This window comes from Entelurus aequoreus, linkage group LG19 (assembly GCF_033978785.1).
Source record: "Entelurus aequoreus isolate RoL-2023_Sb linkage group LG19, RoL_Eaeq_v1.1, whole genome shotgun sequence".
Taxonomy (NCBI): Eukaryota; Metazoa; Chordata; class Actinopteri; order Syngnathiformes; family Syngnathidae; genus Entelurus; species Entelurus aequoreus.
This window is the reverse complement of record NC_084749.1, coordinates 22,674,699-22,694,974: the sequence shown is the minus strand read 5'-3', so window position 1 is coordinate 22,694,974 and position 20,276 is coordinate 22,674,699. Positions and strand designations below refer to the sequence as shown.

General features: G+C 36.2%; 1 protein-coding gene across 1 annotated transcript in view; it reads right to left on the bottom strand.

Moving 5' to 3' along the window:
* Positions 1 to 20,276, bottom strand: part of il12rb1 (interleukin 12 receptor subunit beta 1) — a 40,163-nt gene that overhangs the window by 4,979 nt on the left and 14,908 nt on the right. Inside the window, exons 4-12 of the mRNA XM_062028684.1 lie at positions 17,248 to 17,384; positions 17,119 to 17,171; positions 15,290 to 15,306; positions 11,941 to 12,066; positions 11,716 to 11,792; positions 9,935 to 10,163; positions 7,910 to 8,044; positions 4,088 to 4,186; positions 3,660 to 3,815 (exon numbers count right to left, since the gene is read on the bottom strand). Coding sequence (XP_061884668.1) covers positions 3,660 to 3,815; positions 4,088 to 4,186; positions 7,910 to 8,044; positions 9,935 to 10,163; positions 11,716 to 11,792; positions 11,941 to 12,066; positions 15,290 to 15,306; positions 17,119 to 17,171; positions 17,248 to 17,384 — 1,029 coding nt within the window. The remainder of the gene's footprint in view (positions 1 to 3,659; positions 3,816 to 4,087; positions 4,187 to 7,909; positions 8,045 to 9,934; positions 10,164 to 11,715; positions 11,793 to 11,940; positions 12,067 to 15,289; positions 15,307 to 17,118; positions 17,172 to 17,247; positions 17,385 to 20,276) is intronic.

Genomic DNA, 20,276 nt, shown 5'->3' with positions numbered 1-20,276 from the left:
CAGTTTTTGCAGTGCAAATTCGTAAATGTGAAGCTGGACTCAATTCCACTGTCCTGAAGTTAATTAATTGACAGTGGTACCTCGGTTTTTATACGGCCCACCTTTCCTTTGATTTTGTTTTACTTACCCGTTTTTTTTTGTACATTGTCTTAGTTTATTATACGACCAAACACTGAATCGATAATATGCCTTATGAATTCATATTGCAAAGTATAAAATATATCCATAATAGATCAAATCGATTATTTTTACCCAAACCTAGTTGTCACAGTGTGATGAGAGGGAGGGGAAGATGTAAATAAAAAAAAAGTTATGTGTTGTTGTTCAGGTTGAGTGCCAAATAATAATCAGTAGTAATACAGGTATTACATTTATTTAGATGCTTTATCTAATTATATTACAGTACACATCACATACATTCATAATACACTTCCATGTCAAAGATTTGTATTCTTTTAGTTGTTGTTGTATTTTTTTAAAGCACAATTTTACAACAATTTTGCCTTAAATAAAGCATTTTCAAACCTAAAAATGGCTGGATAAACCAAAACTATCAATACTACAGTAGTATTGGTCACTAGAGAGACCAAACCCATCAGCACGGTCCATGGTATTGAGGCCACTGATTGGCTCAGCCTCAGGAAGCAGAACTATATTGGATTAAAAGAGGATAAATCTGACTAAAGGGTGTTACTTCATATCCAGAGAGCTCTCAAAATGTTGAAAAACTTATTTAGAAAGTTGTGAACATGTTTGTATGCTCTAGCTGTGAAAGTATTTGATTTATGATGATTAAATCCTACTTTGCGGAAATTCATTGATGAATAGCAAGTTCATGTTCAGAGTCGATTAGCTGCGCTGAAGTAGGGATTACTTAAACCCTAAAATAATAAATATATAATATATAATAATACAATTTTTTTTGCACCAAGTGGCCCCTTGAGTCAAAAAGTTTGCCCAACCCTGAACTAGTCATTTGTTCACCTATCATTCATTCCATATATATGTTTTTATGTTGCCGTGGTTGGTTTGGACCCCAGGATGCAGAGCAACAAAAGCAAAGTGCAGACAAGAAGTCCATTTAATTGGAAAAAACAGGCAGTGCACAACAAATCTAGTGCAGCATAGAAGTGCACAGAAGACAAACACCTGTAAAGGTACAAAGCATAATGACCCAACAGGTGAAACTAAATAGGCTGGATCAGGGGTCCCCAAACTTTTTGACTCAGGGGCCCGCATTGGGTTAAAAAAAATTATCCGGGGGCCGGGCTGTGTATATATATATAAATATAAATATTTATATATATATATATATATATATATATATATATATATATATATATATATATATATATATATATATATATATATATATATATATATATATATATATATATATATATATATATATATATATGTGTATGTGTGTGTATATATATATATATATATATATATATATATTTTTTTTTCAAACCGTCAACTTCCTCGACGTCACTTTCAACCTGAGGAATAACAGCTACCAACCATTCACGAAACCCAACACAACACTCCAATACGTGCACCATGACAGCAACCACCCACCCACCACCACGAAAAGAATACCTACCGGTATTAATAAAAGACTATCGATGCTGTCATCTAGCAAAGCTGAATTCGACAAAGCAACCCCCCCGTACCAAAAAGCACTTGATGAAAGCGGATACAACTTCACCCTCACCTACGAACCCACGCCAGGAAACCAACCAAAAAGGATCAGAAAACGAAACATTATCTGGTACAATCCCCCATACAGCAAAAACGTCTCAACTAATATTGGCCACAAATTCCTCACCCTGATCGACAAACACTTCCCCAAAGGCAACACCCTAAGAAAAGTATTCAACAAGAACAACATTAAATTGAGCTACAGTTGCATGAACAACATACGACAAATCATTTCAAACCACAATAAAGCAATTGAAAAGGAGCCGTCCACCACCAGGCAGAACGACTCCAAAACCGACAAAGGCTGCAACTGCCGCAAGAAACCTGATTGCCCTCTCAACGGGGGGTGTTTACAACCATCAGTCGTTTACCAAGCAAAGGTAACACGCAAGGACATTAACACATCCGACACATATGTAGGATTAACTGAGGGAGCATTCAAAACCAAATGGAACAATCACAAGGCCTCTTTCAGAAGCAAAAGCTTGCGGAATACTACAGAACTCAGTAAACACATTTGGAATCTCAAAGACAATAATGTTGAATATTCGATAACATGGCAAATTCTTGCATCCAGCACACCTTACAACAGTGGTAATAAAAGATGCAACCTATGCTTAAAAGAGAAACTGTTTATTATATACAGTCCAGACTTGTCATCCCTCAACAAGCGCAGCGAAATTGTATCAGCATGCCGTCACAGAAGGAAACACCTCCTAGGTAACACATGAGCCAATCACCACGCCCCTACGCCTGCCTGTACCCACCCGCTCTGTGCCCTATACAAACCATAGTATGTGAATGCTTCCATTAAAATCTCTTGATGATTGAGGAAACCCTCATGAAACAGGCCTGTAGAGATGAAATAGTCTTGTGATTTTTTCCCACACACATATATATATATATATATATATATATATATATATATATATATATATATATATATATATATATATATATATATATATATATATATATATATATATATACATCCATCCATCCATCCATTTTCTACCGCTTATTCCCTTCGGGGTCGCGGGGGGCGCTGGAGACTATCTCAGCTACAATCGGGCGGAAGGCGGCGTACACCCTGGACAAGTGGCCACCTCATCGCAGGGCCAACACAGATAGACAGACAACATTCACACTCACATTCACACAGTATATATATATATATATATATATATATATATATATATATATATATATATATATATATATATATATATATATATATATATATATATATATATATTCAGAGCGCGATGATGTCACGTTATCGATGGGAAAATGCATTTTTAGACAATATGATTTGCCTGAGCGGCTAGGAGACACAGAGAGTAACAAGCGGTAGAAAGTAGAAAATGGATTACAAAGGACAGATTAAAAAAAAAAAATATATATATATATATATATACCGGTATATATATTTTTTAACCTGGGACTTCCCGCGGGCCGGATTTTGGACGTTTTGACCACTGGGTTGGATTAACTAATGGAAATAAGAGCATAAAGTAAATTTGTAGCAAAACAAAGAATCCCACAGGAAGTATAACCAAAATAAGAGCACCAGTACAGGGAATGATACAAAACAAAGCAACAAGGTCAAAACTGTCATGTGGGAACATGACAGTATGACTGCAAAATAACTCACCATAGGGCCAAAGAAAGTTGGAAGTACAAGCACTTTGATAAAGAAGGCGAGAAACCTTTGAGAATTTAATTTCTGTCATTTATACATATTTGCATTGTTTTCTGCATGTGAAACTATCATAACTATAATAAGGGGTTTCTGTTAGTATTTGTGGGTGTCTAAAAATTATTTATTGGATTTTTCAATGGAAAAATCGCCTTTGTTTTCATACGAATCGAACTTCGTCTAACCTTTTGAAACAACACCCGAGGTATCACTGTACAACTACTGAACGTTCGAGCGTTTGTACTGAAGTACTCACGTTTCTGCTCGTCCTGAGAATGGATGATTACACTGCACAAGTTGTAGTGAATGAGGAAACCTCTCCGCTCCACCAGAGGAATGGCTTTCCAAGACACCGTCATAGAATTGCGTGTTTGATTAAAAGCAAACAACTCCTGGGGAGCTTTTTTCGTAACTAAAAGGCCGAGGAGGAGAGATTGCGTTAGGGCTGCAGGGATAATCGAGCCAAGCTTCATTAATGAACTTTCCAGAGGAGCTATCACATTAATTAATTGACTTTCTTTTGACTTGTCTTTATTACGTGCATGAATGTACAGTGAAGTGAGCGGGAGTGCCATGTTTCTTAACTGGATGGATTATTATCAGTCTTTCTAACAGTTTCTAATAAAAACAATTTAAAAATACATTTTTATTAGCAAAAACAATGTTGAGCTCAAATTGACTTACCGTTTTCCTTTCGATAAAAGAGACACATATTGACTGTTTTTGGTCTGTTTTTGACACACAGGTGTTCAAAGTAAAGGTAGCCCACATAGTCCTTAATGCCTACAACAGAAAGAGAAACAGTCAAGCATCAGAACTGCAGGTCCATCTCAATAAATTATTTCAAGCTTTCAATTCTGACTAAGACACCAATATTAGCTATAATAATCTGAAATATAGAAACATTAGGAGATATATAGTTAAGACTAAGGCAATGGTGGGGAAAATTACAGCCACAACAAATAGTTTCACTTTGGGCACAATTTATACATGTACTCAAATTGTTTTGGGCCAGTGGTTGAGTTATATTGAGGGGGACACTAAATTTACACTGTTGTACAAGCTGTACACTGACTACTATCAAAACTTCATTTCTTTAACAATGTCAAATGTAAGGATAGCATTAAATATTTGTAGTAATGTGAGAAGTGTACTCACTTTTGTGAGGTACTGTAAGAGGTTTACTTTTTTAAATTAAACTACTGAAATGAATTAAAATACATTTAAATTTACTGAGATGCACCTACTGTATGTGCATCGCACGTAATTATTAGGGGGTTATTTCATTTTTTTGGGTGTGTTAGAAAAGTACAGGATATTTTAGACTAGTGCTAACTAAAAATAACGATGACTAATACATTTGTAAATATGTATTTTCTGCTCATGAGGCTGTAACAATTTAGTTTTTTAAACTTTTGTCCATTTTAAAGCAGGGAACGAAAAACTAACTATTACATTTGTGTGTAAACAAAGGACGGTTAAAATAGCGGCAATAAAAACAAACAAAACATCTTATCATGCAAAACTGTCTTGACCTGCCACATCCGGTCCAACAATATTTTGTGTTTCCTTAGATTTGTATTGCCTTCCTTCGTTTACGGCTATTTCCTGTCAAGCGCTCTTATTTTAGTTCTATTTCCTGTCTGGCTGTCTGCAGTCAGGACTGGAGATTGTCAAGTGTTGTGTACTGACAATTGTTGCTGATTGTTTGTGTTGCATGTGAATTGTTCATTTAAAGACTCTTACCTGCACGTTGCTAGACTTGCCACCTGTCCCCTGCATCCTGAGGTCCCAATTATTGCAGCAATACGAGTTTTTGACGGTTTTTGTGTATTTGGGATCTGCATAAGTCCTGAACTCAAACCATGGAGACATTTATAATAGATATTTATAAAACAACCTTGCCTTCCTTCATACTTCCTTCAAACACGCCCTTTGGAATTTGCCCAATCAGTGACGTTTTTCCAAATTGGAGATGTCATCAGATATCTCCATATATGGTCAAGTTTTACCCAAAGAGCTTTGCGCGAGTCCGCCGTTGTATGAATAGCAAGGTCCGCTTTAAAATTTTAGCAAATTATTCCGGTTTTAGCTGTATTTAGGATGAAATGTTCCCATGCGTCCATGTTTTGTTCTGTTGTTGTCAGTGGTCATCACTAGAGATGTCCGATATTATCGGCCGATAAATGCTTTAAAAATGTATTATCGGAAATTATCGGTATCGGTTTCAAAAAGTAAAATTTATGACTTTTTAAAACGCCGCTGTTTGGAGTGGTACACGGCCGTATGGAGAAGTACAGAGCGGCAATAAACCTTAAAGGCACTGCCTTTGCGTGCCGGCCCAATCACATAATATCTACGGCTTTTCACAGTGAATGCAAGCATACTTGGTCAACAGTCATACAGGTCACACTGAGGGTGGCCGTATAAACAACTTTAACACTGTTACAAATATGCACCACACTGTGCACCCACACCAAACAAGAATGACAAACACATTTCGGGAGAACATTCGCACCGTAACACAACATAAACACAACAGAACAAATACCCAGAACCCCTTGCAGCATTAACTCTTCCGGGACGCTACACACCAACCCCGCCCACCTCAACCTCCTCATGCTCTCTCAGGGAGAGCATGTCCCAAATTCCAAGCTGCTGTTTTGAGGCATGTTAAAAAAAAAAAGCACTTTGTGACTTCAATAATAAATATGGCAGTGCCATGTTGGCATTTTTTTCCATAACTTGACTTGATTTATTTTGGAAAACCTTGTTACATTGTTTAATGCATCCAGCGGGGCATCACAACAAAATTAGGCATAATAATGTGTTAATTCCACGACTGTATATATCGGTATCAGTTGATATCGGAATCGGTAATTAAGAGTTGGACGATATCGGAATATCGGATATCGGCAAAAAAGCCATTATAGGACATCTCTAGTCATCACCATATTTCTCTTCCTACCAGTGGCGATGACGTCACCGACTATTGTCGACAAATTAATTTGTCAGGGACGAACTTTATTATCAACAATGTCGAATTGAATCACTCCTAATTAGGGTTGTGCGATATATATATACGATATAAATGATACAAGACGATAGAACTTTCGAAACTATAGCCGACACATTCTAGCTGCGTCACGCAAATTTGGCAACGACAAGGGAGCGAATGCGTCCTCAACGCACTGTAGCGGCTAATGTCCCTCTACTTCTAAGTCAGCAAACCTTGCCTCCATAATGGCAAATAAACTGTTTGTTACATGCATCATTATCAATGGAGGACAAGAACATCATACACTACACACCGTAGGAGGATATGCTAACAGCTAAACCGCAAGCTAAGTCTCTTAAATAAAAAAGGTGGGCGGATGGATACTAGAGATGTCCGATAATGGCTTTTTTATTGTCCAACTCTTAATTACCGATCCCGATATCAACCGATACCGATATAGACAGTCGTGGATAAGTGGAAGAAGATGGATGGATGGATGGATAGAATTAACACATTATTATGCCTAATTTTGTTGTGATGCCCCGCTGGATGCATTAAACAATGTAACAAGGTTTTCCAAAATAAATCAACTCAAGTTATGGAAAAAAATGCCAACATGGCACTGCCATATTTATTATTGAAGTCACAAAGTGCATTATTTTTTTTAACATGCCTCAAAACAGCAGCTTGGAATTTGGGACATGCTCTCTCTGAGAGAGCATGAGGAGGTTGAGGTGGGAGGGGTTGGGGTGGGGGGGGGATAGCGGGGGGTGTATATTGTAGCGTCCCAGGAGAATTAGTGCTGCAAGGGGTTCTGGGTATTTGTTCTGTTGTGTTTATGTTGTGTTACGGTGCGGATGTTCTCCAGAAATGTGTTTGTCATTCTTGTTTGGTGTGGGTTCACAGTGTGGCGCATATTTGTAACAGTGTTAAAGTTGTTTACGCGGTCACCCTCAGTGTGACCTGTATGGCTGTTGACCAAGTATGCCTTGCATTTACTTGTGTGTGTGAAAAGTCGAAGGTATTATGTGATTGGGCCGGCACGCAAAGGCAGTGCTTTTAAGGTTTATTAGCGCTATGTATTTCTCCCTACGTCCGTGTACCACTCCGTACAGCGGCGTTTTAAAAAGTCCTAAATTTTACTATTTGAAACCGATACCGATAATTTCCGATATCACATTTTAAAGCATTTATTGCCCGATAATATCGGCAGTCCGATATTATCGGACATCTCTAATGGATACCAATTTTGACAGTAATGATAGCAAGTGTAGTATCAGTATATGGTCCATGCTACAGTGTTGGTTTTGATATTTTACATTATTTATTGTTTTTTGTCATTTTTGTTTTTGTTTACAGGAAATAAGTCCCTGGACACAGGAGGATTTTGAGGGCGAAAAAGTAAGGATTTGACCTGGAACTTTTCTGACACACCTTGTATAGTTACGTAAAAGTTACAGTTTCCCTTAATCAGAGTTGATGGCGTTGGTTTTTCAACAACAACTTACTGTTTCTATTGACCTTCCTTCTAGTGGTCTCTGTGAAACTTGGGACACTTTCCGGCCTCAAGTCTTCGCCTTGAAGCTCGTACCACTCACGGCAGGTGCACTTTTTGACTTTCTTGTCCATTGTTTTATTACAAGCTGTAAAAACAAAACAAGATATGAATAACCATAATTACAACAAAGAAATAAGAATTTTCTCTGCATAAATGACAGGGACTAAAGCTGGGGTGTTTAATGTTTTTCCACAATGAAAGAATGCAAGGGGTCCCTTTGATCCATTTTAAAGATGCTAAAATCAATTCAATGTACATCAGTGTATGATAAACTAGTTTAAAAACCTGTGATTTCTTAGTTTTTGTGGTATAGGTGACAAGCAAATACTGTTTTATCTAATACAGTATCGTGGTACCTCAACTTAAGAATGTTTTGAGATAAGAGCTGTCTTTTGGCAAATTTTTTGATATTCTTTGAATTAAAGAAATAAAACATGACCGAGCGTGTCGCAGTTTGAGTGTATCCCTGCTGGTCTGCACCATATTGAAGACGAATGAGTTGATAATGTCAGCGAAGAATGTTGAAATAATATCTAAACCAGGGGTGTCCAAACTTTTTGACTTGGGGGCCGCATTGGGCTAAAAAAAATTTGGCTGGGAGCCGAAAGCCGACTGCATGTAAAGTAACAGGATATACATAAATATATGTGTGTGTGTGTTTGTATACAGTATATGTGTGTATATATGTATGTATATATACAGTGTATGTATATATGTATGTATATATGTGTGTGTGTGTGTGTGTGTGTGTGTGTGTGTGTGTGTGTGTGTGTGTGTGTGTGTGTGTGTGTGTGTGTGTGTGTGTGTGTGTGTGTGAACATATTATATTAATATAATGGATATATAATTAATATAACTGGCTATTAAGAGTATGTGAAAGTTCCACCCTTACCTTGTTTACTTTCGTGACAACCTTCTTAAAGTCTTGTAATCAATCAGAAAATATTAAGCAGCTAAAATGGGCCAAGCATGGATAAGTGTGGAGAGTGTTTTAAATTTTTCCCATTATGCATTTTCTAATAATAATAATGGTTGTAATTTTTAATTTTTTAATGGTGTTTGGAGGTGTTTCATAATATCCACAAAGATCAGTGAGCAGGTTGTTTTATGTGTGACCTTTATGTGAGTTGCATTTGATTTATTTTTGCACCATGACTAAGGAACGTTGTTTGGATTGTGGCATAAAAGTAAATGTAGTGCTACTTGATGCAAAGCACATGTAAGGGTCATTGATCTGATTTACTCTCATTGCCTACAAGATGTAGTAATTGGAGGCCACATAAGATCAATTTGTAAGGACAGTTAGATACTTCATTAAATTAATGACGTCATGCATTGATGGACTCATTGCAAATTGAATATCGGCCCATTTGTAAACCCCTAATCTACACGGTTGGCACTTATGCATACACATATGGAAAAGCTGCTGATGGTATGTTTGACGGAGAAGCAGCTGGAAGGACATATCACAGGGTGATTTTCAGTACTTCATTATTACATTACTTCATAAAATTGCTGTAGTTGTTTCAACACTTACTATTGTATTGTTTTTTTTTAATATTAAATGTGTATCACATGCAGTAAGCGTTAATTGTTCTTATTAAAAGGCATGTTACATTAAAATTGTGATGTTTTGGGGTGGCCAGGCATCGATACAACTGATTTCAATTCACTGCAACGAGAGATTTGAAAAAAGAGCTCTGTCACAGAACCATTTAAGCTCATACGATAAGGTACTACTATTTATATCTCATTAATAATGAACACATTTCATTTCAGAGCATGTCGAGGGCCAATAAAATGCTAGCTGTGGACTGCAAATGGCCTCCAGGCCGCACTTTGGACACCACTGGACTAAATCATTGATGCACATCTCTCCTCAAACATCAAGCTCCAGAAAGGCCTGAATGAGAACAAGAGAGCCCCGACCTCAACCCATAACAGAGATGGTGAGTCCTGAGTTTCGAAATCTTACATTTTAAATTGTGAGCCACTTCGGCCGGTACTTGTATGACGGCTTGGGGAGAATAGCCTGCTGCATTCCTGGCAACAACAGAGAAGCTGACGGGAGAGTAGGACACGTAGTATGTGTATTCCGTCTTCTCCATGCGATGTACTTTCTTCTTACAAGGACATCTTCTGGAAGACTGAGTGTCGTTCAGGATGTAAGCGACTCCTGAGACTGCTGCTGAAGGTTGCACTGGCTAAAGAGACAGAGTGCAGTTTAGTCACACTGCCAGAAAGGCATTATTACTATACTGACCCGGATGTAAGACGGTTTTATATTCAGGGTGGACTGGCAATCGAGAGTAACATTTTTTCAATTATATATTGAGTTGGCAAAGCATCTGTACGAGGATTATAGTGGGCCAGTCCGAATCAGGGCTAATTGTTTGTCCCAGTCCACCCCTGGGGTTTGTTTCATAGCCTCCTGAGCACTTTTGTTTTCAGTCAAATTGATCCCACATGACAGTTTGGATTACGTTTGTTATTTTTCTGTGTTTAGAATCACTTCCTGTCCTGCTGCTCTTGTTTTGACAGCATTTCCTCTTTGGTCTCTACGTTTCAAAGCACCTTTACTTTCTGTTCCTTGTCCTGCCTTGTCATTGTTTATTAGTTCTATTTAGTTCCACCTGGTTCCGTCCTTCAGGGATGGATCATTGTACTTTGTAGTCTGCTTCGTGTGCTTGTGTCCTGTGGAACTTGGTCCCTGCACAGCTTTCCCTTTGCTTCCAGTGCACTTCCCAGCTGCACTATAACTTTAGTTTTCTCATTAAATATGCTTTTTAAAATACGTTCTGCGTCTTGGGGTAACGTCGCAAGCAACGCTCACCTGAGCCTGACAGTTACACATTTTAGGGGTAAAAATAGCCCTCATCTATTCGTACGCTGTACCATAGGTCTTCAACAAGAGATCTGTAACCACTAAAGGGTCCACAGAGGTACTGCAGGGGGTCTTGAAAATTTTGGTTGATTTGCACTTTTTTTTTTCTCATGTATTGTTTTTTTTTATTCGGCCCGTAATTTTTCTACACATTTAAATGTCTTCAAATTTTGACCCAACACACTGTAGTGTAGATTAATAAAGGTAGCGGCGTGACCACCCTATTCACTCACTGTATCTTGCAGGTTTAAAATAAATACATTAATAGATATGTTACTATTTAAGATAGCTTGTGATTAGCGTGTCAGCAGGACTAGCTGCCAGCAGGCAATTAGAGCGCTAGTTGCCAGTTTGCGATTAGTATTTCAGTATCTTAATATTGCCCAATAACAAGGTACTACAGGTGCTGAAAAAAATCGATTCACATCTGGATCGGGATTCTTATTTGTTACGATTTTGAATCAATTCATAATTTCCAAGAATCTATTCTTAAAACGTTTTTTTTTCAAGCCATTTCTATGCTTACTTGCTGCATGATTACGTCATATGTGAGCAGTCAAGAAAAGCTTATACAACCTGCTTTGAAAATGTTTTATTTTAATTCCTATACTAAACAATATATTGCAAGACTTGGTTAGAATCAAGAACCATGTTGAATCGACAATCAATTTTGAATCGAATCGTCACCTCAAGAATCGGGATCGAATTGAATCGTATGTTATAACATTCACATCCCTACAAGGTATCCGTTAGGACCAGTTTAGTTTGAAACACAATTTTATACAGGATATATAAGTTCACTCCATCTTTTCCATCAGTTTGGGGTCCTTGGCGTGGAAAATGTTGAATGAATTGTCCAATTTTTAGCTTACCTTCCACACGAGCGTGACCTTGCGAACGCCTTCTAATGCTTCCAGCGTCATGTTGACATCCAGTTTATGTTCAAGCTCTGCATTAAGAAGCTAAATATTGGTAAGCAGCATTTTCACATTTTACTATAATGCTTCAATATCTAAAAGCATCTTCATTTCATTTTTACTCCCAGATGAGTACGATAAATCGATGTTATCAGTTTGTATAAATGAGGTCGATGTCACCTGAAGGGGCAATCACAGTTGGAGACCAGTCGCTCCACAGTGGGTTGAGAGCCGCTTTTGTCTGTTGTCTGAGCCGAACCTGGTAAGCTGTATGCTTTTGAAGATGCTTAATAACTAACATGTCTGCTTAAGAAAAACACAGAAAATACAAAAAAAAGATTTTTCTGAAACAAATATCTTTATATCTTTTAAAATTACCTTCTATATTAAGACCTACCAGTTCACAAACTAAACAAAAAAAGGCTTCACTACACAATGTATATATATATATATATATATATATATATATATATATATATATATATATATATATATATATATATATATACACTACCGTTCAAAAGTTTGGAGTCACCCAAACAATTTTGTGGAATAGCCTTCATTTCTAAGAACAAGAATAGACTGTCGAGTTTCAGATGAAAGTTCTCTTTTTCTGGCCATTTTGAGCATTTAATTGACCCCACAAATGTGATGCTCCAGAAACTCAATCTGCTCAAAGGAAGGTCAGTTTTGTAGCTTCTGTAACGAGCTAAACTGTTTTCAGATGTGTGAACATGATTGCACCAGGGTTTTCTAATCATCAGTTAGCCTTCTGAGCCAATGAGCAAACACATTGTACCATTAGAACACTGGAGTGATAGTTGCTGGAAATGGGCCTCTATACACCTATGTAGATAATGCACCAAAAACCAGACATTTGCAGCTAGAATAGTCATTTACCACATTAGCAATGTATAGAGTGTATTTCTTTAAAGGTAAGACTAGTTTAAAGTTATCTTCATTGAAAAGTACAGTGCTTTTCCTTCAAAAATAAGGACATTTCAATGTGACCCCAAACTTTTGAACGGTAGTGTATATATATATATATATATATATATATATATATATATATATATATATATATATATATATATATATATATATATATATATATAAATGTGTGTGTATGTATGTATATATATATATATATACATATATATATATATATATATATATATATACATATATATAAATGTGTGTGTATGTATGTATATATATATATATATATATATATATATATATATATATATATATATATATATATATATATATATATATATATATATATATATATATATATATATATATATATATATATATATATATATATAAATGTGTGTGTGTATGTATGCATATATATATATATATATATATATATATATATATATATATATATATGTATATATATATATATGTATACAGTGTATGTATATATATATATATATATATATATATATATATATATATATATATATATATATATATATATATATATATATATATATATATATATATATATATATACTGTATATGTATGACATGCATTAAGCTACAAACCCCCATACAACGGCATTTATATCTATGGGCCCACATGTATAATATCAATGTTAATGTAACTGAGAGTGTAGAAATGGCCCCAATAAGGATCTACGACTATTAACTATCTGTCATTTAGCTGGGGACACCCTACAACTATCTCTAGGGGTCCCTGCAACCCTCTATATCAGGGGTGTCCAAACTTTTTCCACTGAGGGCCACAAACGGAAAAATTAAAGCATGTGGGGGCCATTTTGATATTTTTCATTTTCAAACCATAACAAAATATATGGATTTTTTAAATGTATTTTACCTTTAGGGGTCCCAGGGACCATAAAGGGTCTCAGTTATTAAAATGTTAAAAATAAGTCTAATTTGTATTATTATTTTTTATTTAACGCTTACAGTAAATCTCTATATCAACTTAAAAAAATAAAAACATTTTTTATGGCTTTACTGTCAAAAACAACTTTGTTTTTTATAGTAAAACTGAAATATGCAGTATTTAGTAATTAGAGCCCTAAAATATCAATAATGCAGGACACCATTGATTTTAATTCTTTAATATTTTTAAATAATCAGTGAAAAGATAAACAAAATACCACTAAATATATTTGGGAGGTGCCCCACTCATAAAGTGATACATTTTTATTAGTTTTTTTTAAAATTTTACTTTCAACACTTAAGTTATGAGATCAACTTCAGATATATCTGTCGATTTTACGTTATAACTATTATTTTGATTGTTTTATGCTCTTTTGTCAAAGAAAACTTTGTTTTTATATGGCAACTACACAATATATGCAATATTTACCACATAAAACATTTTAAAGTGAAATATTTGAAGTAATTGGAGCTTTGAAAATAATTAATTATAACATGGATTTTTTGTCAATATTATTTTTTTTGAGCAGTGGCAAAAAAAGAAAAAGAAAGAAAGACAAAAGAAAAAAAAACAGCCTGCATGGCAGCTTTGTGTCAACATTGCAACTTTTTCTCGTTAGATTTCACCTCATTCCACTTTTTTTAATGTTAATTTTATTTTTTTGCAAAAGCATTTCCAGAATGTGTGGCGGGCCGGTAAACAATTAGCTGCGGGCCGCAAATGGCCCCCGGGCCGCACTTTGGACACCCCTGCTCTATATGTATATATTTTAGTTTGCCTTTTATTTGGCCCACCATTATAATGTTATTAATTTTCTTTGCCTACAGTACACATTTTTAAAAAAATAAACAGCATCTATCTATATTATGACAAAAAAAACAACAACAGTGACTTTTTTGGGAACAGTTGATAATAGTTATGTGTAGTAAAACTTTTCATGAACTCAATTGACCTTAATGTGTGTTCCTAAATTTGTGTTGGATGTCTTATGACTAGAAATTAAAAACTAAGGTTTTGGGAATTGTTTTCTCTAAACGCATACATTTGTCTAAATATGGCCAAGGACACGCATTATTGTGGGTTTCCGGCACGTCCTCTTCATCACTAAAGGAAAAATCTGATCTGCGGGAGAGAATCCCTCTACCATTTTCAACTATTTCTTCTATTTTTGAGTCGTCAGCTTGAAGCGTCCCTCTGTCTCTGACTCCCTCATCATCATGTGACAGGAGTGCGTGTCTGTTATGATTTTCCTTCCTGGTTTCGATGACCCACCTTTACTTGGCTCTGAATGGCCAGTCCGTAATGTTTCGCCCTAACCTTAGAAAGTCACCATAAGAACACCAACCAATCATCATGGATTTTCTCCGTATGTATGGATGTTCTCATTCATCCAGGTCATTGGAATGTCTCCGTATTTTTTTTGGCCTGGATTCGCAGTCCATTTTCTCTTTTTGTAGCTTGTAGCTTTGATGTAAGCTACCTAGCTACATGGGTCTAAAAATAGCAAAGCTACAGGAATTGCTACTCGTTCAAAAAGTAGTGAAGCTACCGCCAAACTACTGGGAAATGTAGTTAAGCTATGTAACTTAGCTACATGTAGCTCATTACTGCCCATCACTGCAAATCTGGAATATTTAAATTTTATATGTTCATTATTATACATTGTCCCATGTAACAAAGATATAACAAACGGTGACTTCCTATTAGAAGTTTTATTAAACATCTATGAACAAGTTTATTGGCGTGTCGCAGAAATTGCAGTCGTTTATAAATTATTTAATGTTTCTGTGTGGTCCGGTAGCAAATACGTCACAAAGTGGTACCGCTCCCCACAGGGCCGGCCCGTGGCATAGGCCGTATAGGCAAATGCTAAGGGCGCTGTCCATCAAGGGGCGCCACGCCAGTGCCACAAATGTTGGACGAAAAAAAATAAAATAAAAATAAAAATAAAAGTTGGTACTATTATTTCTAAATACATAAAATAATCCCACGTTAATTAAAATGCAAAGTAAAGCCTATTTAATAGAAATATTATTTGTTACAACATTACGCCCCCCCTCCCCGGCACGGTGCGCCCCCTCTCTTCCCGTATCATGACTCTTTTTGGACGTCACCACATAAAAAATCAACACAAGATGTCAAAACGGCCAAAACTGTCAGGTGCCCAGGGAAGAAAAAAGAGAAAAGAAGAGGAGAAACGAGAAAAAGACAGAGGTAGCAGGTAGATAACGTTAGCCTACATGAAATTATTTGTCTGTTACAGAATGTGATAGTAACCTGGCTTTAAGCTAATGTTACATGATTCGGTAATTGCTAATCAATAAATAGCTAGTTCTGTTTTAACGTCGGGTTAATATTGTGGAGGGGGCTAAATTGTTATGGAAAATAATAATGTAACTTTAGGTAATTACAGTACTCCCTGGTGTACAGTAATTTGTAAGTCATTCTAGTTAATGCAATATTAAAAAGCACAAATAGAGAACTCTGTAGGATCCCCTTTTTTTGTAATATAGTTGTTAAAGTCATACTGGTTTGATATCTTGTTTTGTGCAGTGCCTTATTTATATTGTATTTTTAATTTATTTTATGCAACTTGTTGACACGTTTTATTTTGTGTTTATGTATGTAAAAAATATTGTATTTCATATATTCATTTTTTATTTTTTGTATTAATTTATTTATCCATTTTTTTTTAATCTTGTTAACTATTCTGATTGTTAATTTGCTTTCTTTAAGTAAAAAAAAAGGTCAAAGACAAAGCTATTTGTTTTTTTGTGAGTATATACACTTCACTGCCGATGTGGGGGGGGGGCGCCACCTAAAATCTTGCCTAGGGCGCCAGATTGGTTAGGGCCGGGCCTGGCTCCCCAGACCGGTGGTTAGAAACCACTGCTGTAGTGGATGCTGGTTGTCCAAAATATACAAAATTAGACCAATAGAGAAGGAAGAGGTTTGAACCCCGGTCCTTAGCTTTCTCAAAATGTGGATCCCTAAAACAATTTAGTTAAATATCCTGAGCTAGGATCTACGGAATTAGGTTTGACAAGTAGTGCAGCGTTACAGTAAAAGGTTTTCTTTTATATATATTTAGGGGTTAAAATAAACAATTTGAAGTGACTTTGCTGAGAAAACTACATTATGAAATGTTTTCTTGCATCAAGGTGGAGGGATGTGTGTTCCTCTTATCTTCCCATAATTTCTGGGACATTTCTCCTATTTTTAAATGCAAATGTTTGCAAGTATGTCACAATCTAAAAAGATCCAATGCAAGAGACGATGGTAATTATTTGATTTTTGGTGTTATTGATATTGTTATTGATAATACTTATGCACTACTGCTCACAGCAACGGTTGTCTTTGTTTCAGGTCTTGTATTGCATCTCATTTACATTTGGTTGTGGAAGAATAACTAACATTGTTGGCTTAGTCAATGCAACAAAGAGACATACTCACACATCAAACTGGGCATGAGCTTTGTCAGGTCTTGTCTCTGCAATGTAAAAAATAATCAAAATTAAAGTTATAGAAAATACATCAATAAGCCACGCTGGTTTTAAATAACTCACCTTTTCCCATGACAGAGTGTCAGCTTTTCGAAACCAGACCTCTACCAAGGCAGGGTGTTTCTCTGCTGCCATCCAGGTCAGAGTCAGGTGGTTTTGTATCCAGGAAACTAAAACGTCTTGCGGTGCTATGAATTTAACTGTTGAAGTAAATTATTTGCTGTTTGCAAAGAACCAACAAAACTTCTAAGCAGATGTTTGATGCATTTTTAGCAAGTATTGTCCCATTAATGAGGTCTGGTGAGGTACCTGAGGTCAAAACGTCAATCACCGAGTTATCGAGTTATATTCCTAGACGCGTCAATTTTTAGCGTGACTCCTACAAAATAAATCTCTCAACACAAGTGTGGAGGACGCTGGTTATCAGGAGGATATGTCATCATCACACACTTTTTTCATTTAGGTTTGTTACGATCTCTGCTGGCGATGCTAGTCTGAATTCCAAGATGGTGAAGTGCAAGTAAAAGAAAACCTTTTACTCAGAAAAACAAAAAAAGTAGTGCAGCAGGGAAGTGCACATAAAATGATCAAAATGACCCAAGTATGTGGCATAAGAAGCATATCTGTCCCTTGTTGCCAATCAGGGAAAATAGAGTACCGTATTTTTCGGACTATAAGTCGCTCCGGAGTATAAGTCGCACCGGCCGAAAATGCATAATAAAGAAGGAAAAAACATATATAAGTCGCACTGGAGTATTAGTCGCATTTTTGGGGGAAATTTATTTGATAAAACCCAACACCAAGAATAGACATTTGAAAGGCAATTTAAAATAAGTAAAGAATAGTGAACAACAGGCTGAATAAGTGTACGTTATATGACGCATAAATAACCAACTGAGAACGTGCCTGGTGTGTTAACGTAACATATTATGGTAAGAGTCATTCAAATAACTATAACATATAGAACATGTTATACGTTTACCAAACAATCTGTCACTCCTAATCGCTAAATCCCATGAAATCTTATACGTGTAGTCTCTAACGTGAATGAGCTAAATAATATTATTTGAAATTTTACGGTAAAGTGTTAATAATTTCACACATAAGTCGCTTCTGAGTATAAGTCGCACCCCCGGCCAAACTATGAAAAAAACTGTGACTTATCGTCCGAAAAATACGGTAGTAGTGTTGGAGGCACAGGAACAGGAGGTGCAAACTAAAATAAGAGCGCTGGACAGGCAATAATAGAGAAACTAACGAAACTAAAAATAAAGTCCAAACTGCCACGTGAGAACACTACAATAATGTCACACTTCAGAAATAGAAATTAAAAAATATGGTAATAAAGGAAAAATAATAACTGTCCTTGAAAAGGAGTAGAAAGTAGCAAAAATGTACATACGTATTTATTCTTTTTTTTCTTCTTCTTGCTATTTTGTCTTATGAACATTATTTTAACTTTTAACAATACTTTCTGGATGATCTGACCAAGACCCACAGCGAATGACGAAAAAGTGTGAATAACGGAAGAACCCATAAAAAGCCCCCAAATGCCTATTTTTTAAAATGTTGATAGTCTAAACCAGAGCCATATAACTGATGGCTTCCCGAGGCCATATTTAGCCCGGAGACCCGGCCTCCGAGTTCAGTTACAAACTTGGGAGCGACTAACCTTTTTGCTGAAAATCCCTAAAAACACTTGAGCGCTGTTTTCTGTCCGTAAAAACAGGTGGTCCTGTTCAGAAGAATGTGGACCAGTTTAAGCACATTCCTTGTGTTTCAGTGATGACTAACCATTTGGTGAAGTCAAGCCTTTAAGGCAGGGGTCTCAAACTCAATTTACCTGGGGGCCACTGGATGCAGAAACTGGGTGAGGCTGGGCCGCAAGAAAAGATTTCTTTAAAAAAATCTAACATGCACTTTTTAATGAATTCACCTTCTTTGAATGGCTTTCCTGCCCTAGCAACCATCTCACTCACCATGTAGCTAGCTTTGACTGCTGCATCGCTCCTTTCGCTTGCTTTCTTGACGAAATCTTGTTGCCTCAGTAGACTGGTTTTAAAATTTGCAACCCGGTTAACTCTCTCATCTCCCTGGTATTTTGCATACTCCTCAGCATGTCTAGTTGTATAATGACGTTTCAAATTGTATTGCTTGTGCACTGCAACTTTCTCTGTATCAACTACAGAAAAGAGCTATAATGATTATTCATAAAGTAGATTACTTAGGACACAGTAACATATTTTTTATTATTTCCGGTTTATTGAAATTACAGGAGCTAGTAAAGTTACAGACATTATGTGTCATGTTTAAGGCTAAAAGTAAAACATTACCAGCAAATTTACAAAAAATGTTTGTCATCACTTCTGAGAATACAGAACATAGAAGAAAAGGTCATTTCCAACATCAGTATTCAAGGACAACTTTAAAACAAATGTGCATATCAGTGGTGGGGGTTAAACTATGGAATTCTCTTTACAATGAGATAGAAGATTGTAAAAATATATTCCAAATGAAAAAATATATAAAGACAGAACAATAAAATCATATGGACAGCCATAAGTGTTTACATTTTGCTTTATATTTATTATTTTACTTATTTTTTGCCTGGTTTTGTATCATCCCTTGAGGTGTATATTACTTCTTTTGTTTTTTTGTTCGGTTTGTACTTCATCAAGTTTTGCACTTGTGCCGTGGAGTTTACAGTTACGGTAGCACAATTAGCCCTGAACGGGCTAACATCACCACTAACGTGTTACACGTCTGATTCGCCCAGCGCTGGGGTCCAGTGCACCACACTTTTGTATTGTCGCTCGCTCCTTCGGCGGAGTGCTTTGGAATATCTGATAGTATATATCTGTATCATGAATCAATCAAACCAAACCAAAAGTGGACCCCGACTTAAACAAGTTGAAAAACTTATTTGGGTGTTACCATTTAGTGGTCAATTGTACGGAATATGTACTTCATTGTGCAACCTACTACTACTAATAAAAGTCTCAATCAAAGCGCTCATCTTCCCCGCCCGGACCGTTTACAGCGGGGGCGGGAGCGAGCAGGCGGGTGAGCGAGGGAGGCAGGGAGGGAGGGAA